General features: G+C 49.3%; 1 protein-coding gene across 1 annotated transcript in view; it reads left to right on the top strand.

The window, feature by feature from the left end:
- The window catches only part of TG (thyroglobulin), a 235215-nt gene extending 231654 nt beyond the window's left edge, over nucleotides 1-3561 (top strand). Inside the window, exons 46-48 of the mRNA XM_061438544.1 lie at nucleotides 546-680; nucleotides 2011-2201; nucleotides 3356-3561. Of these exons, the coding sequence (XP_061294528.1) occupies nucleotides 546-680; nucleotides 2011-2201; nucleotides 3356-3474 (445 nt within the window). The 3' untranslated portion in view covers nucleotides 3475-3561. The remainder of the gene's footprint in view (nucleotides 1-545; nucleotides 681-2010; nucleotides 2202-3355) is intronic.
- The last annotated feature ends 21828 nt before the right edge of the window (nucleotides 3562-25389 follow it).

Genomic DNA, 25389 nt, shown 5'->3' with positions numbered 1-25389 from the left:
ACAGTCCAACTCTCACATCCATCCAGATCTCCAGTTAAACATAGCATATGTATTATTGACCAGTTATGTGCCAGGCATTGTACTGAGTGGGATACATGGATGAGTGTCAACCTGGAAAAGAGTTGGAGAGTATAAGCCATATATAATTATAAGAATTAGCACAGAGAAGGGGTTGAAAACACAAGTTACTTTGAACAAACAGATGTTCAATTGATAGTGTTCTAAGTATCATGGAATGCAGTCAAGAGAACATTGTCTTAGAAAATTTCTTGGTCTTACAGATGTTTCCAGGGAGTTGCATTCTCAGGGTTGGGTACTCTTCAACCTATCTGTGTGCCAAGGATCTGCCCAAGGGGCCACTGGACTAAGGGCCAAGCAGAATCTCAACTCAATTAAGCGCCACACAGGAATCTAAGACATAAAGAGAGAAAATCTTCACTGGGGCATGAATACTGGATTTTGGCTCATGTGGGTTCTTCCAGCAGTTTAATATTCCTTTAACTTTTGTTTTTTCTTGTAACTTTTGTTTCCGTGTGTTTTCCCAGCTTGGAATTGCTGACAGATGTTCTGTATGCCTTTGGGCTTCCCTTCTACCCTGCCTACGAGGGGCAGTTTACTCTGGAGGAGAAAAGCCTTTCCCTGAAAATCATGCAGTATTTTTCCAACTTCATCCGATCCGGGTGAGTGGACCATGTGCGCCTGGAGGCTGTCGTGTGCATCCCTTCCCCTCCCTCTGAACGCAAAGGTCACACTTTGCACTGATGGACTCACCCTTGCCTCCCTGCCAGTGGTCTCCCTGACTCATTCTCCCCTTCCACCCAAAGTGACCTTGGTACAGAAACATCCCAATCGTATATTCCCTTGGATGGCTCTAGACTTTCTCCCCCTCAGCACTGTTGACACTGGTCTGGGTGAGTCTTCGTGGCGGGGCTTCCTAGGCATTGTAGGCTGTCTAGCAGCATCCCTGGCCTCCATCCACTAGATGCTAGGAGCACCTCACCTGTGTTCCAGTTATGTTGTTGCTGTTCAGTCACTCAGTTGTGTCCGACTTTTTGCTACCCCATGGCCTTCACTATCTCCCAGAGCTTACTCAAACTCATGTCCATTGAGTTGATGATGCCATCCAACCATCTCATTCTCTGCCACCCCCTTTTCCTCTTGCCCTCAACTTTTCCCAGCATCAGGGTCTTTTCCAAGCAGTCGGCTCTTCACATTAGGTGGTCAAAATTTTGGAGCTTTAGCTTCATCATCAGTCCTTCCATTTATGAAAACAAAAATATCTCAGACATTACCAAATGCCCCCTGGAAGGCAGGATCACCCCAAGTGCAGGACGGCCATCTTAGATGGTCAAATGAAGTTCCAGTGCTCAAGACCCTTCCTTGTCTCCCTCCAGCCTTCCCACACACCTCTATTCTAGCCCAGCTAGTGTGCTCACCGTTCCTTCCTCTGGAACCAGTTCCTGCTTCACTGCCCGCCCTGCTGTGGTTTACCTCTGTCCCTTTACACCAGACCAGCAGCGCTCACCTAGCTCAGCGCTCAGCCCCCTGAAAACCTCAAAGGACGAGTTGACCTGTAGGTGGCCAACAAATTTGTTCAGCTCCAGGCCCACCTTCCTGCCCAGGCCTTGGGCAAACAAAGGCATTCCAGACACTGGCAGAGCAAAGATCACCGGAATTGAAAGGGACATGTGACCTCCTGAGCGATGAGAAAGTCAAAAGGGCAGGGCTAGGTCCTGGGAAACACTGCTGGGTCCTGAACTCACATCTTTTCCTCTTCCTGAAATGGCCTAAGAGGGGTGAGTCAGGGCCTCTGTTTCTTCACTCATGTGTAACACAGCTGTTAGGAGCACAGCCCTGGAATCAGATGGGGCGGGTTTTCAACTCCTGCTCCGACACCTAAGGATGTGTGACTAGGTCCTCAGAGACTGTGTGTGAGTGGGCAGTGACCTCAGATGATGACAGGAAAGAGCATCGTTCCTCATGGGTGTTGCTTTCTTCTCATTTCCCCAGAAATCCCAACTACCCTCATGAGTTCTCCAGGAGAGCGCCTGAATTTGCAGCCCCCTGGCCTGACTTTGTCCCCCGCGATGGCGCAGAGAGCTACAAGGAGCTCAGTGTCCTGCTCCCCAACCGACAGGGCCTGAAAAAAGCTGACTGCTCCTTCTGGTCCAAGTACATCCAGTCTCTGAAGGCCTCGGCAGGTGGGGAGCAGGGGGTCACCGGGTCCCTGGGATGCCATTGACATCGCCCCGTCCCGTGAGGGGCTCACAGTCTGGGGGCAGGGGCAGTGAGTCCTCTTTGCCAAGGGCTCCTGTTCTGATGGGGGCACAGCGAGAAGACCCTGGGGGCCTGGGGTGGGGAGAGCTGAAAGGGTTGAGAAGGGAGCCACGGGCAGGCAGCACTTGTGGGGAGAGACCCTTGAACTTCCTGTTTGCTGCCCTCGGAGGCTTGGCTGAAACAGCTTAGAAAGGGCTTTCTGCCAGGGGGAAGTGGGCATTTCATCTCTTCCTGTTGCAAAGGTGCTGAGGGGAAGTGAATCATGAGGACACTGGGAATAGAGAGAGCGGTGCAGAAGCTTCCGGAAGAGTGGGGGAGTGAGTGACATAACCAGTGAATGCCCTTCCGCTTTGTGGTGCCATGATGGAAGCCTGACCCCTCACTATGGAGGTCCCAAGGGAGGGAAGGCTGGCATCTCCCCGGAGCCTCTGGGAAGGCTTCCTGGGGGAGGTGATGCTGGGGCTGAGATTTTCAGCTTGACAGGAGCTCCTCATGTGGGGAGCGAAAGGGTGGAGTGCTCAGCAGGGAAGCAACTTGGCCAACACACGTTTTAGGCTCGCAACTCTGCTTTTTATAATTATTATTAATTTATTTATTTTTGGCTGTGCTGGGTCTTCGTAGCTGCATGGGCTTTCTCTAGTTGGGGTGTGCTGGTTTCTCCTTGAGGTCTCTTCTGTTGCGGAGCACAGGCTCTAGGAGGCACGGGCTCAGTAGTTGTGAGTCGCGGGCTCAGTGATTGCGGCACATGGGCTTCCTTGCTCTGCGGTATGTGAAATCTCCCCAGACCGGGGAATGAACCGTGTCCCCTGCATCGACAGGCAGATTCTTAACCACTGGACTGCCAGGGAAGTCCTCAACTCTGATTTTATCTTCTCAGTTGATGAACCCAAGGCCATCATGCTCTTAATATGTCCCTAGAGCTAGGCTATAAGTCTTGTGCCCCGCCCCAGAAATGTCCCTCTGGAGGGGCATTACTAGAGAGCTCCCATCAAAGGCTGGGGTCTCTTTTGGGTCATAGGGGAAGAAATGAGGGAGAAATTGGATCCAGGTTGGACTCGGCTTCTCTCTCCTATTTCAGATGAAACTAAGGATGGGCCGTCAGCAGACAGTGAAGAGGAGGACCAGCCAGCTGGCTCTGGGCTGACAGAAGACCTCCTGGGTCTCCCGGAGTTAGCCTCCAAGACCTATAGCAAGTGACCAGCCCCATCCCAAATGCCACCCTGGACACCTTATTCTCCAACATAGCTGCTAACTATCAATAAAGTGTCTACATGCAGAAAAGCATTGGTGACTCAGATTCTTTAATTTCAGACAGTCCTTGAGAGACACCAGGGATTCTTGTGGCTCAGAGGGTAAAGCATCTGCCTGCAATGCAGGAACCTGGGTTCAGTCCCTGGGTCAGGAAGATCCCCTGGAAAAGGAAATGGCAACCCACTCCAGTACTCTTGCCTGGAAAATCCCATGGATGGGTGAGCCTGGTAGGCTACAGTCCATGGTGTTGCAAAGAGCTGGACACGACTGAGCGACTTCACTCACTCACTCACCTGGGAGACACCAAACGATGTCTTAATCCTCCCAAGGTTTGAATCCCGGGGGCTGTTTCCTTTTGACAAATATTGATGGAGCATCCCCTTTGCACCAAGCCCTGTGCAGGGTACTGGGGGTGGCGGGGGTGGCGAGGACCCTCCTCTTAAGAAGGAGAGGCAGGCAGGTCAACAGTGACCCAGGGAATGGGGATCTATCAAGGGCGAACCCCAGAAGGAGACAGTCTCACCTGTGTGTTAGAAAGAATTCTCATGTGAAGATTCCAAAATGGAGGTGGGAGGCCAACTCAGGCTGGGACAGTATTCTGAATGAGAGGTGGTGAGGTCTGGATGGAGACAGAGAGGATGGGGTGGGAGTGGGGAAAGGTACAGATCCACGAACCCTTCAGAAATTAGAGGTGACAGGACCTGATTGAGTGTGAGAGGTAAGAGCTGCAAGGATGCAGAATTCTCCCTAGCTTTTGGTTGACTTGCCTTCCCAGGTAAGCACCTGATTCACCTCCTGTGGGACACACTTATGAAGGTAAATCTTCTGTTATCTTCTGTTTAAATCCCTCACCCCCACCCCAATCTTTCTTTCTCTCTCCTGTCTCTCTCCCCTCGCTCCCCCGCTTTATACGCACACACAATTAACACAAAGTTGAAGCAGGTGGAGCTGGTTCGCAGTCTGTCATTTACATGACATGTCACAAGTTGTATTCACACGTCATCTCATTTGAACTCAGACCAAAGTCAGTGAATATTCATATGTTGGGACTATCACTCCCATTCTGCAGATGTGGAAGGCGGAGCTCAGAAAGGCTTATATGGTGCCTAAATTCATGCAGGGGAGAGGTGGAGGATCAGAGTTCAACTCAAGTCTTCTGATTTCTGTTTCCTTGTACTTCCTGGACTTCAGATAAGTCTATATGTCTTGTAAAAGCCTATTGATAGCACAGAAACCCCAGGTGACCTCTAACCTGCATTATAGGTGTTTTTTGTTTTTGTTTTTGTTTTGGCAAAGATGGTTCTATGTAAGTAAACAAGTACCCAACTACAATGCTTTAACTAAAGGATACTTCCAGAAGCAAGTAGTCCCAAGATTGACCAATGGCTCACTGGTACCGTCAAGGACCCAGACTCTGTATAGCCTTCCTCTTTGCCATCTTTAGTCCATGGATGATGGTTTACTTCACTAACACAATATAGCTGCCACAGCTCCAGACATCACATCCCCTCCTGACAGCATCTCATGCTGGAAGTAAGCAGGACAGAGTACCAAGGGCCTCGCCTTCAAGTGCTTCTTTCTTTTTTTGGAGGAAAATCTTTCCTGGAAATTCCTAGCAGATTTCCCTTTACATCTCATTGTCCATAATGGAATTGTGTTCTCACTTTTAGACCAGTTACTTTAGACTTTTAGACAGTAGGGAATGGGCTTACCATGATCTGATTAGACTCAGAATGACTTGTTTCCTATAATAGGAGATGTTGCTGTTCCAGCAAAGCTGGGGTGCAGTTAGCTGAGACAAGTGGAGAGACAGTTGTTGAGTAGACAGCTGTCACTCTGCCACAAAATTAGCTTTGCTCCCAAGACCATAAGAGTTGATCCTGCCCTCTCACCCTTGGGGCCATTCTTTCTTGGCCCAGGGTTGGAGTTGGCCTGAAGCACCTCTTTACTTCCTCAGTCCAGTGTGGACTGTGAAATCTGATGAGCCCAACTGCCCCAGTGTCAGGGGTCATGGCCCTGGTGGATCCAGGTACCCTTAATTCAGGAGCAGGTTACCGGGCCTGGGGGCTCAGACGGGGGCAGGGGCAGGCAACACAGCCCCAGGAGGCGTGCTCTGCCTTCCCAGGCCTTGTTTGGGTCTCCTGGCGGATCCAGAGGTAGGAGTGGATGAGATCTCTGTTTGCTCCCTGTGGCTGCTGTAACACACTATGTAAAGGGTCGGGGGTAGTATTAAAGCAGCAGCAGTGAATGATTTCAGCTCTAGGAGCCAGAATCCAACACAAAGGGGCCAGCAGAGCCACTGTCTCTAAGGCCCTGAGGGATAATCCATTTCATGGTCCTCCCCCAGCTTCTGGTGACTAATGACTGGGGGCTCCCTGCCATCTCTTCGTCTGTCCTCACACAGACTTCTCTGCGCATCAAACCTGCCTCTCCTTTCTCTTACAAGGACACTCTAAATCCAAAATGATCTTATCTTGAGATCCATGATTACATATGCAAATCCCGTATTTCCAAATAAGTTCATATCCACATTTTGCATTGCTCAGTCGCTCAGCTATGTCTGACCTTTTGCTGACTCTACCAGACCCCCTGGACTGTAGCCCTCCAGGCTCCTCTGTCCATGGGATTTTCCAGGCAAAAATACTGTCATGGGCTGCCATTTCCTACTCCAGGGGAACTTCCTAACCCAGGAATCTAGCCTCGTCTCTTGCATCTCATGCATTGGCAGGTAGATTCTTTACTACTAGTGCCGCCTGGGACGCCCAAGGTGGTTTTGTTTTTTGTTGTTTTTAGCTGCTAAGTCACGTCCGACTCTTGCGACCTGTAGCCTGCCAGGTCCCTCTGCCCATTTTTCAGACAAGAATACTGAAGCGGATTGCCATTTCCTGGGCGATTATCCTGTCTCAGGGGTCGAACCCATATCTCCTGCATCTCCTGCATTGGCAGGTGAATTCCTTTACCACTGAGCCACCTGGGAAGCCCCTTTGAAGATGGAGGAAGGGGTTATGAGCCCAGGAATGTGAGTGGCCTCTGGAAACTGGAAAAAGCAGGTAATGGATTCTTCCCCACAACCTCTAGAAAGGAATGAGCCTGCTGACGCTCAGTTAGCCTGCTGAGCTGTATGCCAGTTTCTTATCTGTAGAACTGTAAGATAATAAATTCATGTAGTTTTAAGTCCATAAACATGTGCTGATTTGTTATAGCAACCACAGAAAAGTAACATATTACTGCACTTGTTCAGAGCTAGGTTTTATCCTTCTTGGAACGAAGCTCAGACACAGCTCGTTGTTTTCCCCAAGTTCTCAGCCGTGCAATATCAAAACCCCAAATTCACCATCGATAGCTCAGAGAATGGAGCATTCACTTTCTCCAACAAGGTCGGGGTGGGCAATGGACTAATGCTCACAGAGCCCACCCAGACCACCCCGTTTGTCAGCCCTGCACGTAGGGCCTGGCACCGGATGCCACCTGCTACTCATTCTCAGCCTCTGAAAACTGAGATAGAAAACATCCCATTTGAACATCCTGTCATTATCATAATGCCTAGTCTGCAGGTTCACCCTGCTGATGGAGGTGCTGTGTACACCAGCAGAAAACACTAATGCGATGTCCGCAGAGCCTGGACAGTTACCATTGACTCAGGGCACCTGCTATGTATGAGTCAGCCTGTTAGGAAGCCAGGAATGAGGAATCAGATGGTCCAAGGACCAGGCTGTCTTGGTCCTGCCCTGAGATAGCTCTCAAAAAATGCCTGGCCAAAGAGACACATATGGTAGTTACATCGTTTGAGCTGGAGGAGGCCTGAGCCCGCATTACAAGGAAGGGGCTGAGCTACACTCACCCCATCGGGCCCAGTTCCCGTTCCAGCACTTCTTTCCTGCACTACACAGATGCCTCTGCCAGTCCTGGTGTGTTCCCAGATGGGCGGGGCCCGCTTGACGTGGGTCAGGGCAGCCATGAAGACGTCACAAACTTTCTCCTTCTCTGCCAAGGACAGGAAGCCCCCAGAATGCTTGACATCAAGGCGAGGGTCACCCAGGAGTCAGGAGGTGAAGAGGGCAGCACCTCCCCCTGAGGCCCAGGGTGACCTTGGGGGTCAGTACAGCAGGAATCAGGAAGGGAAGTGACGACATTTCCCGGGAGCCCTGTGCTGGTCTGAGTCAGCTTCCGTCAGAGCTGAAAGCAACCCGTATGGACAAGGGGATGAGGTGAGGAACCTTCTCAAAGGGAAGTTGAAACACAGCTGCGAGCTGCGGGGGCCCGGATTGTCGGTACTCAGGGACTCCTGGCTTCCCTGCTCCTCCCAGATCACTCAAGGCCATCAGGCAATTTGTCCAAGATGGCTCTGGACAGTGCCCGATAATGACCTGAGGTTCCTGTTTCCAGATATTCGAGGTTGCAGAGGTCTCGCGGGCTCCTAAATCTAAGAAATACTGGGTACTTAAGGAACACCCTCCCTGGGTCCCCAGTCTGCCATAAGTCCATTTTCCCAACTTCGTTTCAGTTTCACTTTAGCTTGGTCACCCCCATGATTCTAGACAATGTCTTTTTTATTTTTTATCCATATGTTTACAGCCTGCTTATTTTATTTCTTTTCCAAGAATATTTTATTCTATTGTTGGAGCATAATTGCTTTACAATGCTGTTAGTTCCTGCTGTGCAACAACAGTGAACCAGCTGCACCTATTCATATATCCCCTCCCTGCTGAGCCTCTCCCACCCGCATCCCTCCCCTCGAGGTCATCACCGAGCACCGAGCTGAGTGCTCTGTGCTGTACAGGAACTTCCACTAGCTGTCTGTTTTACATACTGTGGTGTGTATTTGTGATTTATCAGCTTCATACTAGGACTGTTGATTTCCTGTTGAGAAAGATGAAGGTTTAGCATATTTCGCCTCACCCAGCCTCCCCTCACAGACCTCCACAAGCTCAGTAACAGTGCAATTCTTATTTCTTCTTTTAGATACTTTTGTGATTCTGAACAAGATCTTTTTTCCTCTTCTGCCGTCCATTTTCTAACAACTGCTAGCTTGCTATGTAAACGATGAGCGTGCTTTTTCCTGACACTCCCTCCTCCTTTTCTTCGGTCTCGCCGTCCATGCCCTGAGATTCATTTTGTCCTTCGGCCTCACAGAGCCGACCGTGCTTTGTTCCCTAGGGGTGGTTCCCACAGTTCACATCACTGACCCGGTTAAGACTTGACAGACACTGTTTGCAGGCCAAGTCATGAGTTAGAAATACATGTTTGGTCTGTGATGCAGCCCCTGGGCATTTCAAGAGTATTATGCCCAGCCTCATGATCAAATAGCTTCTCTTTTATGAGACTCTATCAGTTCCTTAAAATCATGCTATGTTTTAGAGCGATTTCTGTTTATACCATAACATTAGCCTCTTGCTTTATTCAGCATTTACAATCTCTTTCCCCTGTTTCTCCCTTCTCTTCCTCCCTCCCTTCTTTCCATCTTCCCTCCCTCCATCTTCCTTTTTGTTTTTCTTTTTTTAGTACCTTCCTGGAATGTTTGTATTCTTACATCCTCCTTAATGGGTCTCAGCCAGGTTTGGGTATCACTGCCTTAAGGATGATACATGGCTTTCAGATTCAGATGGGAGTCTGAGTGCTGACTCAGCAGCTCTCCCACAGAATGAGCCAAACCCCTCCACCAATCGGGGCCTGAGCTGCGTCTGGGAAATGTGGACAAGTCATCACTCTGCTGGCAGGGCTGTGAGGCTCCTGTGAGGCCAGATAACCCGCCGTTCTGCATAATTAGAAATGGATAGACAATCACTGGAAGATGTATTCATGCCTGAAAAATGCTTCTATTCAGCTCATTCCCTATGATGGGTCAGATAAAACAAAAAGATAAACAGTCTCAATGCTTGAGGAGCTCCAAGCCTAGAGGAGCTCAGACAAGTAAGCAAAATCTCAATTGAGGGCAACGAGTATGATGATAGAGACAAAACAGTGGTCCTAGGAGCCAGAGAGGGCGTCTAAGTCAGACAGCAGAATGTTCTCCAGGAAGGTGGCCCCAGGCTGAGTACAAAGGATGAATAAAGTAAGCCTGGCACAGACAGCTTGGCTGGGCGGGGATGGTGTTCTAGGCAGGCCCCCCTCCATCCCCTGCAGGAGTAAAGCACAGCTGGTTTCCAGCTGTCATACGGGAGCCCTCAAAGCATGACAACATCTGGTGAGCTGGTGAACTCACACCTTCAGGAGCTGCCTCCATCCAGCCCGGGCAGCTCCTCACTTGCCAGGGGAGCCCCAGGTCCCTTCTGAGTCCTTTGCCCATCAGCTTCCCATCTACCCAGGACTCCAGGGCTACCTACCTGCCCCCACCCTCAATGGTTCTGCCTCTACCCTCCAACCAAGTGCTTAGCCTCCAACCCTGGAGCAAGGCTTGAATGCCGAGCTAGGAACCCCTGTCCCGATTGTGCCCGTGTGAACCAAACTTCTGGGCCTTTCCGAGGATGGAAAGTGAGTCAAGGCTGGGAAACAGACAAGTGAGGGGGCTTTACCAATGAGCATGGGCGCAGTGACCAGTGCCAGCACCAACGTGCTGCCTGGACAGGGCTGTGGGCCACCTTGAAAGGGGAGGTAGGACCCAGAGTCTGTCCCAGGCCTTTGCCTGCTGGTCCTTCTCTGAGATAACCCCTGGCATCTTCTCTTCCTCTTTGTTTCTTTATATTCAAACTAGAATTTATTGGGTCTCCCCTCCCTCTGAATGGACCTTCACCTTCCTCCCTCACCCCTGTTCCACTGTCCCCAAGCGGCCTCTAGTCTAGCGGTGTGCCTGGCCAGAGGCCCTCCGTGAGGACATGGCATTTCTGTGTGTCTCTAATGCACGAGCCAGTCCTGGAGGAGCTGGGGGAAGAGTGAGGAAGAAAAAAGTGCAAACCAGGACAAAAAAGACAGGCCCCTCTCTACCCCTAGCAGCGGAGTTCCCAGCCTGTTCCATGGTGGAAAAGTCAGCGTGACCTCAGACACCAGCCCAGTGTCTGGAGCGATGTGGTCTCAGAGCAGGACAGCGCAGCATAGAAATGCCAAAGCTGAAGCCACTCTTCTTTCCTCTTTCCATTGGCCCTTCTAGCGAAGGGCCCCTGACGTCTCTGAAGCTTGGTTTATTTCACTGTAAAATAGGGGAAGAAAATTACACAGGAGTTGTGAGACTACAATAAAACCAGGGACCTAAAGGCCTTGTTGGTCTCGCTGCCCGGCTGGCTAAAGGACCTAAAGGCCTGGTTGGCTGTGAGTTGGCAGAGGGCACACCTGCCTCTTTGAATCCAGACTCTGTGCCTTGCCAGATCTGTGTCCTAGAGCAGGTTACTTAACATCACTGAACACATCCAGAGTTAGTGATGAAATCCCATATCTACACCTCTCAGGAGCCCCATGAAGAGTAAATAAGTTCACGGCTATCAATGGCACCTAAAAGCTTCTGTATGCAGCAGCTGATCAAGAGGCGATTGTCATAATTAGGAATAATTAGTAACTAGAGGTGAATGACTCTTATAATGCGGGGCTTTTTATTTCAATTTTTCTGCCTTTTTGCCATGGCCCTTCTCACTTAGTTCAATAGCATGTATTAACACCTAATTTGTTCCTGGTTCTCTACAAGACTGTAGTCTGAAGCCAACCGCTCATTACCCTTTGAAGGATGAGTTATAAATATACTGGCTCATCAAAAAGAGGAAGATGCACACCTGGGTAGTCAAGAACATGTAAATTTGGCCAGAGGACACTTCAGGGCCCAGAGCCCACCCAGCACCATAGTCTCCCCTCTTGGTTCTGTGTAAGAACTCTGGGCGCTGGCTCCCCGTTCCAACTGCCCTGGGAAAACCCCAGGGTCACTCAGGGAGGTCACAAAGGCAGACAGCCTCACACTCTAGGGAAGAAGGAAGTGGCCCCTGGTGGGGAGGGTCCAGGGCTTGGTCCCAGCAGATGTGACGCTTTCCCTCTATAGACTGGAGGGTCTAGAACCTGGAGGGCCCAGAAGGAATGGGCAGGTGAGTCCTAACTGTGCAGCATATAAGCTGGATGACCTTGGATGCATTGTTGAACCCCTCAACCCCAGCTTTCTCTGTACAATGGGATGGTCTTGATCATTAGAAAAAGTGCAGGAAGTCACGTGACACATCATAGATGCTCAACAGAAGTCAGGTTCTTTTTCTCGTTCCTCTTGGTAGTATTATCACTTCCGTTTCACATCCCAAGCACTTAGAAAGCTCCCAGCAGAAGAGTGCTCAGAGGAATAAAGGAAAACTCAGAGTTCACCATATCAGACAGAATTCTTATGTTGGCACAGAACTCACCGAGGGCTATGGTAGATTGAATAATGGCCCTGCAAACATAGCCATGCCCTGGTACCAGGACTCCATGAATAGGTTGTTATATGCCAAAAGGGGCTTTGCAGATGTGATTAAGGATAGTGGCCTTAATACACGAAGATTTCTAGAGTATCTAGTTGGGGTGAAGGCCAATCTAGTCACCTGATCCCTTAAAAACTGAGAACTTTCTCTAGCCAGGGGCAGTAGAGATGCTGCAGAAAGAGAGGGCTTGGAGATTCCAGGCATGAGAAGGATTCAATGTCTCCGAGATGCAGTGCATACAAGGACCACCAGACAGAGGCCTCTGGAACTAAGGGTGCCCCCCTACCAACTGACAGCCAGCAAGGACTTCAATTTTACAACCACAAGGATCTAGGATCCTGCAAACAACCAGGAGGAGCTTGGAAGTGAAGTCCTCCCCAGCGCCTCCAGCAAGAAACGCAGCCCCAATGACACTTTGATCTTAGCTTAGGGTGACTGTGGCAGACCTCTGACCTACAGAGACTGTGATAAAATAAATCTGTATTGTTTTAAGCCGATTTGCCATGCCAGCAACAGAAGACCAATACACAGTGAATAAGTCAGAAACTAAACCCCTTGGCTACCATAAACATTTACCAAGCATATTGGAAGTACAACCATTGCTACCATTTGTGTGTTTGCTGAGATCCAGGCCCCATGCTTGTAGCTCCCACACCCCTCTCTTCCTAAAAACGTCACATCACCCTTCAAGATAGCTTATTGTATGGCCACCAAGGCCCATGGACCGTTAGACCTTGGGCCCCTAGGGTACCAGGCAGAATAAATTAAGGCCAAGATCTTTTGGCTGGGAGAATCTTGGGGGGAATTTTATTGGAACTAAACATATTCTATACAATAGGAATCAAGTAATGTTCCAAACAAAGTCGTTTTTCCCTAAAGATTTCACAAGCCCCATGATGCACTAACGTCCTGAAATCCTTCTCATTGATGGCACCCCTTCCAACTCTGTAACACTTTGCATCTGTTTGATGGGTCATGCAGACAGGTGGGGATTAATGAGTTGTGGGAAGGGTAGAGACAGGGAGCAGGTGGAGGAAACTTTGCTGGGAAGACAGCTTATCGGTACTTCCATCTTGAACTTCGATATCTTAAGTAGATCATGCCCAACACGTTGGGGCAAAAATCCTTTAGTTGTGGTCTCTCACGCCACTAAGGTAAAAGTCACCAACCATTTTCCTCTCTTCTCACCCTTTTTCTTGCTCACAGGGGCTGAAACTGGTTCAAAGATTTGGGTGCCTAATGGTTTAGAATAAGACACGGCAAACTCAGTCAGCTGGACCAGAAAGACCCAGAAACACTGCCTGGTCTTTAAGTGACCTCCCTTTTTATTAATGAAGATCTCCAAGTGCCTGGGAGAGAAGGTAGACCAGCTGTTCCTCTCTGAGATTGTTTCCAGTTTCAACATTAGATGTGTGCATGTGTGTGCATGCATGCGTGTGTGCACGTGTGTGTGTGTGTGTCTGTGTGTGTTAGTCACTCAGTCATGTCTGACTCTTTGCAACCCCATGAACTTTAGTCCTCTGTCAATGGGATTCTCCAGGCAAGAATGCTGGAGTTAGTTTCCGTTCCCTTCTCCAGAGGATCTTCATCATCCAGGGATCGAATCTGGGTCTCCTGAATGGCAAGCATATGCTTTACCATCTGAGCCATGAAGGAAACCCCTAACATTAGATACTTATCCTGACTTAATCATTACTTCCATCCCCCTTTTACTGATGAGAAAGGAAATTGGCAGGGTTTATATAAGGTGCCAGAGGTTCCAGAAATGTCCAGGAGGAGCTGCTGTGAGACATAGAAGAAGATTATTTGTCACGTGCCACAGCAAACAGTAACCTTGACCAAGGCCGAGCTCTGCCAGGATCATACATGAAATTCCTCATTTCCTTCTCATGCAAATTGAGCAGTGAAAAACCCATTTCACCAAAATCCAGAGGAATGAGAAATCCTGCCCGAGTCCATACTTGGTAAGAGGGACTTGGACCTAGAAGCCTGGCACGAGGGCTCAAGCCATGAATGTCTGCACCTGGCAGCCTCCCTGTGGCAGGAGGAGAGGGGACTTTGCAGTTGGCTCTTTAAAGGATGGGCTGATACTAACCATGTTGGGGTACCAGAGGCTGCTGCTGGCCAGAGGGCCTATCATGGGGCAAAGTTCACAGTGAGCATGGAATGCTGAGAATGCTAGAGAATCATCAAAGCTGACCTTGAAAACCTCCTGCAAAGTCCAGTAGATACAGTTATGAGATGGGGCCTCTCAGAGATGGAGCAGCAGGAGGTAGGCAGGCTGGGATGACCAGGGAGGGCCCAGGCATTTCAGCCTCCATGCAAGTAGAGGCTTAAGGCCAAAAACCCCACACCCCCGGACTTAGCCATCTTCCCTTTTGCAGCCCCAGAGCTTCTTGGGCTATGGTGGCACATTCCTGTAGACTGAGTTGTGGGGGTAGCTTGTGTGCAGGAGACAAAGGGACCGCCTCCAGGGACAGCCCCTCTCCAGCCACTTTATGGCCACAGACCCACACAGCCAGACAGCAGATGACATCATAACCACAGTGGTGGGCTGGCCCGCCGGGTGACATCACAAGCCCCAGCGAGCTCCAACATATGTTAGCAGTTGAGAGAGGGGAAGCGGGGTCATGGGGCCTCCAGGGCCAGCCACTGCTGTTCTTCTGGAACCCTCTGAAGATTCTTCCCAGCAACTTCTTAGACGAATCGTCGACTTACAACTTGGATTGCAGAGGCATAAGAATTATTACTAAAAGCAGACCAGCCAAAGGAGAGAAATGGAATCACAGCAAACCTCAGTACACAGAGAGAGACACTCACATTGTTCAGAGTGTTTCCACCTTTCTACTCTGAGTTTTTACAAACACAGTCCTACAACATATAATTATTTACACATTTAAAAAACAAAAATGGCACTTACGATAGGTACTATTTTGTAGCTTACTTTAAACAAAACTTTTCAATCAGATGTGGGCACTTACTGTATCGTTAATTATTCTGCTAAGTAATTTTTAATCACGGGGCTTCCCTGGTGGCTCAGCCAGTAAAGAATCCGTGTATTACTCTAGTACTGAACCTAGTACTAGTATTACTCCAGTACTGAATCTAGTACTACTATTACTCTGAATCTTGCAGTACTGGAGGGAGGTTCGGCTCTGATATTTTGAGTAAAAATCATATACAGCCTATACTGATCTTGAAAATCTGTAAGTGTCCAGTTGGTACAGTTGTATAGAATGTGTGTGGTGTGACATGTGTTAGTCGCTCAGTCATGTCTGACTCTTTGTGACCCATGGAATGTAGCCTTCTGGGGTCCTCAATCCCTGGAATTCTCCAGGCAAGAATATGGAGTGGGTTGCCATTCCCTTTTCCAGCAGATCTTCGCAACCCAGGGATCGAACCTGGGTTTCCTGCATTGCAGGCAGATTCGTTAGCGTCTGAGCCACCAGGGAAGCCCACAGTTGTGTAGAATATGACCTTTCAAAGCTAAACTTTTACTCTGATGTTGGAGCAGATCCCTGTTCTTTTTTTTTTTTTTTTTTTATGGTTGAACATGAAAGAGAAATAGATGGCTTGTAGTTATAGGCATTTGATTCAAAACATTTCTCTATTTTCATCATACCAATATTATTACTAATTACTTAGTACATAGAGCTGACTACCCGCAAGTTAAATGCAAACATGATGCAGTTTCACCATTTTGGAACTTCCTCAGCCTCAGTTTGAAGTAGGAAATGGCAACCCACTCAGTCTCCTTGCCTGGGGTATCCCATGGACAGTGGAGACTGGCAGGCTACAGTTCATGAGGTCGCAAAGAGTCAGACATGACTGAGTGACTGAGCAACCTCGTTTTACCTCCTCTTTTACCAAGGAGATCTGAGTGTTGGAACAGTCGCACCACAGAGATCGTGATGTACAGCACCGTAGCTGCACAGAAGGTCAGCGCTTGATGGGGCATCCGGAATCATCTCATCCCCCTCTGCCATTTTCTAGTTGGAACTGAAGCTGGGGGAGAGGAAGGGGCCCCCCAGCAGGTCAGCAGCGGCTGGGCCACATGCTCTCAGGGTCCTCAAGTGAAGATGGGGGGAACATCGGAGAAGATGTCACCTGGCCTCAGCAGTAGCTTCTCGCATGGTCCTTGAGTGGATGGGTGGGGTCACCAGACTCCCACTCCTGGATTCTTTTATATAAACATGACTGTCTTGGGAGTGTCCACAGGCTATGGGTATCGATTAACTTGTCTGATCGCCACAGCAGCTCAGGCAGGTATGGAGAGCAGTGCTCATCTGCCTTTTACAGCTAGGGCACTCGGGCTCGGAAGGGTTGGGTGACTTGTCCACCATCACAGAGCTGGTCCCTGGGGTTTCCTTAGGACTCGTCTGATACCAACTCCAGGGCATTTTGGCACACTTCCTCTCACCCACTGGGTCATGCTGTGTTTCATAAGATGATGGGGAAGTAGAGCCACTTCTCTGGAAGTAGTTAGGGCAGTACCTTCTGGGTCCCACAGTGGGATTAGAACACAGGGCTCCTAGTTCCAGGGCCATGTTCTGGGTGCCAACTCGTCCAACTCGTCCATATAGAGCACTTATGTTACTTAGCACAAGGTGCTCCACTCGGGGGAGGCCCCTGTCGGTTCACAGCCTGGTGACAGACAAGAGATGGATTTCAGCCACTGCTCTCTGCCTGGTGGGGGCTAAGCCGATGCTGCTGTGCAGAATGAGACTCCCCTCGCCAGATACAAAGGCTTGTTTGCATCGCTCAACCGAGTTCTCTGCTGATGACTACAGATCTCTATTGCCCTGGCTGGACACGTACTTGTTAAGAGTCATCTTCTCCCCAGTTTGTTGTTCAAGCTTTTTAAAGATGCAGAATTTCTTCTAGCCAGGCCACCCCCTCCTCGATCCTGCTGGGAAAACGGGAGAAAATGGTGGGTCCATCAGGTTGCTGAACATCCAAAGCTAGAACTTTCTGCCTGAGATGTCAGTCTTTTCTGTTGCAGGCAATGAGCTCGGGGAAAGTCGAGAAAGAACAGAGCTGCAGAACCACTCCCTCCTGTGGTCAGCCCAAGCCCCCGGGTCAGGCGGTGTCACCTCCACCCTTGCCCTTTCCAGAATGCTCTCTGCTCTTCTTCCTGGGGAGCTCTTCTCCCTCCTTCCTGTCTCCTTTCCTGCGAAGCCAGCCTCAGCCCCTCTGGGCCCTCAGGAACTCTCTCCTTTACCTTCCACCGAATTTTACTCACTGTCCCGTCAGCACGGAAAATGCTGACTTGCAGTCAGTAACTTGCCTGCCTTCATCTCTAGGTGGTGAGCGGCTCAAAGGCTGGAAATGTGTCTTAATGATTTCTGTAGCTTGAAAGCCTTTGTCAGTGACCTCATGTCCTCAAAGTTCCCATTTTTTGTGTGTTTTTTCTTTAATGGGAATCAATGGCTCAAGCTTCCAACCCTCAGATTTCAGGAAGCCTACTGCCCTCCCACGAACAACGTGTCTGAAAGTGGCCTAGGGACTCACTCCCAATTATCTGGACAATGAGCCACCTAGACCTGGGGTCCTCATCCTCCTAGTCGGAGGGACCACACCCAAGCTGGGTTACATTCTAGACTTGGTCTTCTGGTCACAGCAGCTATTGTCTGGGCAACCAGATTCCCATGGTCCTCGAACTCTCCAAACCCTGGGCAGCTGGTTGCCTAGACAACAGCTGTAAACTGTTCACACCTATAAACTGTGCAATCCCCCTCCGACAAGGGTGTCTCACCAAGAGACACGGCCACCTCCTTGGGATCCAGAGCCACCCTGCCGCCTTGGCCCTGGTCTCTGTGGGGTGATAGGAGGCTTGGGCTCCTGTGGCTTCTCCTCTTGCCAACCCAGACTCAGAGGTTTCTCTGTGGCAAGAAAACCAATCCCATGTCCATGACCTTGCGGCCTTCATCCCCAACTCCAATGATTCCCTAACAGTGGCCCAACATGTAGAGCCTGGAGGCTCCCCCTGCTGCAACAGAAACACTCATATGCATACACATATGGGCACGCACATGTACACACACATGCTCACGCTCGCTCTCCCTCCCAAGTGTGGTCCTCTGAACCCCCTGCCCCTCTCTCAGCCTGCTTTTCTGCACCTCCTTCCCATAATGCCCTCCTCTCCTTGGCATCTCCCCACCCTGTTCATGTGAGAACCCCACCTGCTTGCATGACAGACTCGTACTAAAGGTTGGGGTCACGAACACCACCCACACAGATCAGGAACAACTGGATACAGAACCCTAGACCTTTGGGCTTCTCAGCCATCACACGCTGGGCCCTCTTTTCCTAGCCTCTCCCCAGGCTTACCGCCCACTTGCTCACCCGTGGAACTCTTGCGATATCTTCCCCTTCTCCTCTTTCCTGACTCTGGCCTCTCTCTCCCTGCCCATCAGAAAAGATCTGGAATTCCTGTTACGGTATCAGGTGACTCATCTATATCCACTCTGCATCCACGTCCTGGGGCAGGGGGTGGGGTGGGGAGAGGTCTGTGCTTGTCCTGATCCAAAAGGCCCTCGATGGCCTTTTTTCTAAACCAAAGTGTCACCCAGCATCGTCAGCTACATCATCCCTTCTGTCTTTTCTTCCTTTTTTCTTTCATTTGGCTATACCACAGTATACAGGATCTTAGTTCCCCAACCAGGGATGGAACCTGCACCTCCTGCAGTGGAAGCGCAGAGTCTTAACCACTGGACTGCCAGGGAAGTCCCCCTTCCATCTTTTCCACCTGTAGCACTTGTTCATCAGAACAGTTCAGAGGCTTTGCAGGAGTCCCTCGGCACCCCCTTCGAGGGGTTGCTACCCTGCCCCTTCCCGGCCACCTGCCCCCAGCCGCTCAGGCAGGGCCCTGGGTCCAGTGGAGGTGAATATTGGTCATGGGTTCTGCAAGCTTTTTCCTTTCACACTGGCACAGTGGGGATGAGTGAGCAAATGCTGTTTCTTTATGTGTTTAGTGGGGAGAGTGGATACATAGGGTGGGGTGGAAGTCATGTGAGTGCGTGTTGTGTGTGTGGTGGGGGTGCACGTGTGGGCACGTGTGATAGGGCTGGAGGCTGTGTGCATGCACGTGCTCCCTCGTGCTAGTCCTGGAAGTGGTGAGTGTGTGCTCACATGACCGTCTGTGTTCTGGGCTGGAGGTGGTGCGTGTGTGCTCACGTTCGCCTGAGATGGAGGTCAGGGGGCGGGCCGGGAGACATTTGTATATGATTTGAGATTTCCCAGGCTGCCTCTTGCCAAGTGGTTTCCTCTGAAACTCAGAATCAGCCCATATGGCCTGAAATGGAAAATACCAGTGTCAGCGGCCAGGCCCTGACTCATTCTGAAAGCCCGCAGGCCCGCCGCTGGCGGCTGGGAGCCCTGCCCTCCGGCCAGCTCACCCCTGCCTCCAGGTGGTGCCCCTGAGGACCCAGGTTCCCTCCCCAAGGTTCGGAGGGCCGTGAAAACCCTTTACTACCTCCATCACCAGACTCCCTCCCTCGGCCCAGCTCCCTTCCCCAGAACACAGCTCCCTCTGCCACCTCTGCCTTCTGTGTTCAAAATGCCCCAACCAGAGCCTTCCCAGGAGGGCCTGGAGTGTCACCGAAGCCCCAAAGGTCCTGGTGGCCACGTCGGCAGGGCACAGCATCACCTCTGCTGAGACGGGGCGCTGAGACTGTGTCCAGCAGAGAAACCACAGAAACACCCACATTTTCATACCAGACCATCACCCTATCCAAGACCCCTCCCCTGCTCCTGATCCTTGCCCCCACCCTGCGGTGAGAGTCCCCGGTGGCTGGGGACCTGGGGCGAGGCTGGGGGATGTTTGAGAGCACAGCAGAGCAGGCGGCCAGTCAGACCCGGACATCCTGATGCAGCGAAAGGCAGCTCCCAGTGGCCACATCAAAGGGCCCCAGGGTGGGGCCACCCTGTGAGCTGGGAGCTGCACCCCAATGCAGGGTGTCGTCCTGAGCAGAGACCACCCTGTAATTTCACAGGTGTAGCTTCTGCTGCTCCGGGGAGAACCTGTTCTGATATTTGGCTGGAGTGGGTCAGAACCACCATGCTGGTGATCTAGCATGCCGAATGGCTGATTCACTGGCCCTGCCGTCATTGAATATTTTCCCTCGGGGAAGTGGCGGGGCGAGGTGGGGAGTCCCTTCTCCCCACCACCTGTCCACCACTCCCTACGATTGCTCATGCATTTGGAGCCTGGCGGTCATTAAGACACCCCAAAACCCTCCCAGGCTAGCAGTTTCCTCTGACTGAACTACGGCGTCTACTTCTGCCTCTAGTCCCCTCTTTCTTCCTGGTATTAATAGACGGTGAACAGAGCCAAATGGAAATGTCACACAGCCTTGTCTTCCCAAATCCTCTCCTAGCTCCCCTGTTTCTCCACAATTTAATCCCTCCCTCCCGTGTCTGTTCCTGATTTCTACAGAAAGCCTCAGCTGCTGCTCCGGATTTCCGGATGCTCTCTGAAATGACCAGGCAAACCAGCATGGGCCTCCACACAGCTCAGGAGGACGCTGCCTCAGGGACACAAAGCTGGACCCTGGGAGCATAATTGCTCTGCTTACAGGCTGTATTATCATTGCTTGAAAAACCCTCAGACAGGAACCTTGTTACTGCCTGAGGAACGTTCTGATTATCATGACAGTGGGTCTTGAATTTTACTCTCTCCAAAAGACATCAAAAAGTTCAATTTAAAGCTTATTTTGAAGCCCCATTTTTTGTCAGATAACAGAAAATGACACAATGCAGTCATTTCTTGACAAATTGAATCCCTGCCACTACCTGTGGCGGCTCTTTGGGGTGAACAGGCAGGACCAGACATTCCCCAGCCTCCTCTCCCACCAGGTGCTGCCTGAATCCTGGCTCTCTGGACATTGATGGGGACTGGATGTCTGGTCCATGTCCTCAGCTGTCCCCTAATGATGCCTGTGTGTGCATGCTCAGTCACTAAGTTGTATCTGACTCTTTACGACCCTTGGACTGAAGCCCACCAGGCTCCTCTGTCCATGGGATTTTTCAGGCAAGAATCCTGGAGTGGGTTGCCATTTCCTCCTCCAGAGGGTCTTCCCAGGGATTGAACCTCCATCTCCTGCATTGGCCAGCAGATTCTTTACCACTCAGCCACCTGGGAAGCACCTAATAATGCCCACAGGGTGTAAAGGTTCTCTTCCAGAGTTTGGTCTTTGGGAGCCCAAATCTCAGGAAAGCAGAGGTGGGGCAGTCTTCGCTCCAGGTGAGAGAGGCAAATCTGGGCAACTCAGCCCTCTGGCCCCCACCTGCCGTTCTTGTTACAAGAAATGAAACATGCAATCAATCAATCGATTAGAAGTTGCATATTTGTTTTTTAGTTATTCTACATTTGAGACTATCTGGCCTCAGTATATAGAAGCTACTACTTGATATGTAGTAGAAATACGGGCTTTGGAGAAGACAGACGTGGATTTGTAAATCAAAACGTGAATGAGTGACGCATAAGAATTCAAATGTGACCTGAACTCACTCTTGACTGGTATGGCAACTTGGCGTTAAAAAGTCAATTTCAGTACAGTTGCATTTAGGATATACTTACATACGAATGCTGTACAATTTCATTTTCAGGGTCGTGTAATAGTCTATCTTAAGATTCTATTTCTAGTTCTATGTCATATTCTATGTTGGACATTCACAGAATTTCTAATGTTTTGATGAATAAAAAATTCTTCCTAAGGAAAGAGAGACACATTTCGTAGAAAGTCTCTATTTTGTTTTTTCTTTTAAGATGGTCATTGGTTTTTTAAATTGTAAAAGTCACACAAATTTGCCATGGGAAGTTTTACAAATGTAAAAATTATGTGAATAGAAACTTTAAAGTCACCCACAATCCCCTCAGAAATGCCAGAAACAATCATGGTAAATATTTTGACATATTTTCTTCAGACCTTTTGTCTCTGTGTGTGGGTATGTGTAGATTTACATAATTATGCTAGCTTTTTGCATACACTTTGCATCCCTTTTTGCTTTCTGTTTCTTTGTTTTCTTATATCTACTGTTATACCATGAATGCTTTGAATTTCCCACTAAGATATCTGTGAAGACATCAAAGAACAAAATGAAAAAAAACTTAAATTTAAAAAAAAATCTTTTTAGCATATTATGTCTTGGTGCTGTGTTTGATATATCTTATATTATCTCTCTTCACAGCAGCCATAGATGGGAGGCACTAATTTTTGTCCTATTTTACAGATCAGGAAACTAAGATTTAGACAGGTGAGTAATGTGTACAAGGTAATAGATTGTAAGTTGTGAACATAAGACTGAATTGATGTCTATGATCCCACACCACACCATTCATTCATTCAGTCTACAAATGATGAGTACTTCTTTTGCCAGGCATTGCTCTAGAATACCTCAATGATCAGAACAGGTGAAAAGAAATGCCCTCTTCGGGTTACTTTCTATTGGAAGTCAGTGGGTTAAAAACAGATGATGAGTTAAAGAAATACAAACATCATACAGTAAAATAAATGGTTATGAGTGCTGTGAAGAATAACAGGGAAGGAAGAGGAGGTGAGGAGGAAGAACATCACCGCCTGAAACGGCGCTTCGGGCAGACCTCACCGAGACAGTGTATTTGAGCAAAGTCTTGAAGGAGGTGAAGGAGGACATCTGGGGAAGAATGTCCCCCAGAGAGAGAAGCACATGCAAAGTGCCCGAGGCCAAAGGTACTTGAATGGGCAGCAGGAGTGAGCGTGGGAGGAGATAAGACTTGAGATTTGAGTCAGGGGTCAAATCGCTCTTAACCAGTGTTAAGATGCTGGCTTTTCCTTTAGAAGAGATGGGAAGGCATGAGAAGTCTCTGAATAGAGGGACACGATCCAGCTTGTATTATAAAAGAATTCCTTTGGCTTTTGTGTGGAGAAAAGACTGACAAGGGGACAGGAATTAAAAAGAGAAGAGTTAAAACTATACTCAACATTTTGCAATAAACTGTAAGGGAAAAGAATCTGCAAAAGAAAAAGTGGGCTTATGTGGCTCAGGCAGTGAAGAATCTGCCTGCAATGCGGGAGACGTGGGTTCGATCTCTGGGTCAGGAAGATACCTGGAGAAGGGAATGGCTAACCACTCCAGTATTCTTGCCTGGAGAATCCCACGGACAGACCTGTGGGTTACTGTCCATGAGGTAGAAAGAGAGATGCAGAGGGAATTGGACACAAAGAGTTGGACACACTGAGTAACTAACACATACATTATAAGGGAAAAGAATCTGAAAAAGAAATATACATATATATATATATATGCAGTTATGTATAAGTGAATCATTATGCTGTATACCTGAAACTAACATGATATTGTAAATCAACTATATTCCAGTTATAAACAATTTTTTTTAAGCATTAAGAAGCTATTGCCATGATCCATTGGAGGGGTGTAGACCTAGGTGATAGAAGGCAAGGTGAGAGCGGTCGGAGTCCAGATCCACTTTGGAGGAGGCAGAGAGCACAGAAGAGCGGATGCCTGGGAGTTAGTCCAGAGGATGTTCAAAGCTTTCAGGTTACATGAGATCACTTGGGAGGTGTGTCATAGAGAAGAAAGACTCCAGAGAACTGAGCCTAGGGCCATTAACAAGAAGTTGAAAAGGAGCTAAGAAAGCTGTGGTGGTGAGATGGGAACAAGTCTCTTGAAGAGTCTGACTTGACTCTCAAGAAAACTGAGTCATGCAAATTGCCGACGCCCGATGTGCATTAGTTTATCACAGCCTCACCCCTCATCTTCTCCCCAGTTTACATCTGTGGGAAGTGGAAGCTCAGACAGAAGAAAAGAATGATCCCGGGTATCAGATGAGGATGGAAAGGAGCTTGGATTGAAGCCTTTTTCTGGGGGATGCGGTGGGCAGCCCTCTTGGGCCGGCTGTGTCCTGCACCTGGGCATCAGACTGCCTCTGACCTCTCTTTCTACCCCAGCCCTCAACCGTGACAGAAAGAGACTTGACCAATAGACGTTCCAGCCTCCTCCCTCCGAGGATGAGATAGTTCTGAGCCAGATTCCGCACCGCCTCCCAGAGCTCCCCAGTGGGGCTGGGACCCTGTTACCTGGTCACCGCTGTGGGTTGATGATGTTTCTTATGGTCCCTGCAGCGTCGCTTGATCATTCTCTTAGTGGGATTCCCCAAATCACCTCCCAATACTTCGCTTGCCCTTGAATTCTCATCTCAGGAGCTTCTTCTGAAGAAACTCAAATGTAGACCCGTTCGTATTGTGGACAAAGAAAGTAACCTGTCCTTTCAGTCAACAAAGAATGTTGAAGCCATAAGGTCATCAGCCACTGCAGCCACCCCACCCCATCCTTCAGGGGTGTACCCTGAGGGGATTCAGGGTGGAGAAAACCAGGATGCTGGAGCCGGACAGTCAAGGTACATGTTAAAAGAATCATTTCATTCGTCCAGACTCTTGCATCTTCTCATACATAGAAGAGCGTCAGTTCATTAACTCAAGATGCCTGTTTTTTAATTAGATTACTATCTTTGAAGTTTGACCACCTGTGTTTTTTTTTTTTTTCTCTTTTGGAAGAAACTCCTATATATCCTGGCTTCTCCCTTACCTCTTCAGAGCAGCCCCTCTAACAGGCTGTATCCTGGGCTACAGTGCTCAGTAAGTCTGCCAAGTAAAATATTAATTTTCAACTTCTAGGCTGTGCATTTTTATTCAGTCAACAGCATGATGAACAAAGACTCACAGCTTGGGGAGGAACACAGATCATCTCAGAGGCCCTACTATGTCTGTAGTCAGGGGGTTGGAGTGGGGTCCCTACGCACATGGAGCCTGTGTGTGAGACACGTGAATCAGGACACACATCCTTGTGTACACGTGGGTGGGTGTCCATGACTCTGGGCAAACTCATAAGCTAAAAATAGGAAAGGAAAATGTAAGCAGCTTCTTATGTAAATATTGGGCAACTGAATAATTATCTTTTGTTTCTAGTCATTTCAGTTTCTGAAACTTTGCTGCTCTCTTTCCCTTGGATGGAGGGTGGGAGTGGAGGTGGGGGAAAATGAGGTTATTTTGGTCCTGGGGAATTCAGGGTCTCTCACTCAATGCATGTCTCCCCCTTCTCTCCCACCCACTTGAGCCCCCAAAGGAAAGATCTACTGAAGAGTGGAGGTTCCTGTAATCTTGGCAAAGCAGGGGATGCCTCTGCTCATCTGGATAGCAGACAACCCACAGAGAGACACAGGCTCACCCAGCAGCTGCCCCCAGCCATTCCACCCTGTTATCCCAGCTCCAGAGAAAAGGAGAGGCAGGTACCAGAGTTGAAACACTTCTAGATTTGACGGTAAAAGCAGAGATTTGCAGTTCACTTCCACTTGTGACAAAGTTAAATCATTCAACCCTTCTGAGTCCAGGAAAGGGAATGATGGAGCCTGCCTCCCAATCTTCAGGGTGGCTGTGAGTCTCAGATGTGCGTAGGAGCCAGTGGAGAACATTGGAAAAACCAGGTTTTAGAACCAGAC

This window comes from Bos javanicus, chromosome 14 (genome assembly GCF_032452875.1).
Source record: "Bos javanicus breed banteng chromosome 14, ARS-OSU_banteng_1.0, whole genome shotgun sequence".
Classification (NCBI taxonomy): domain Eukaryota; kingdom Metazoa; phylum Chordata; class Mammalia; order Artiodactyla; family Bovidae; genus Bos; species Bos javanicus.
This window is presented reverse-complemented; position numbering and strand designations above follow the sequence as displayed.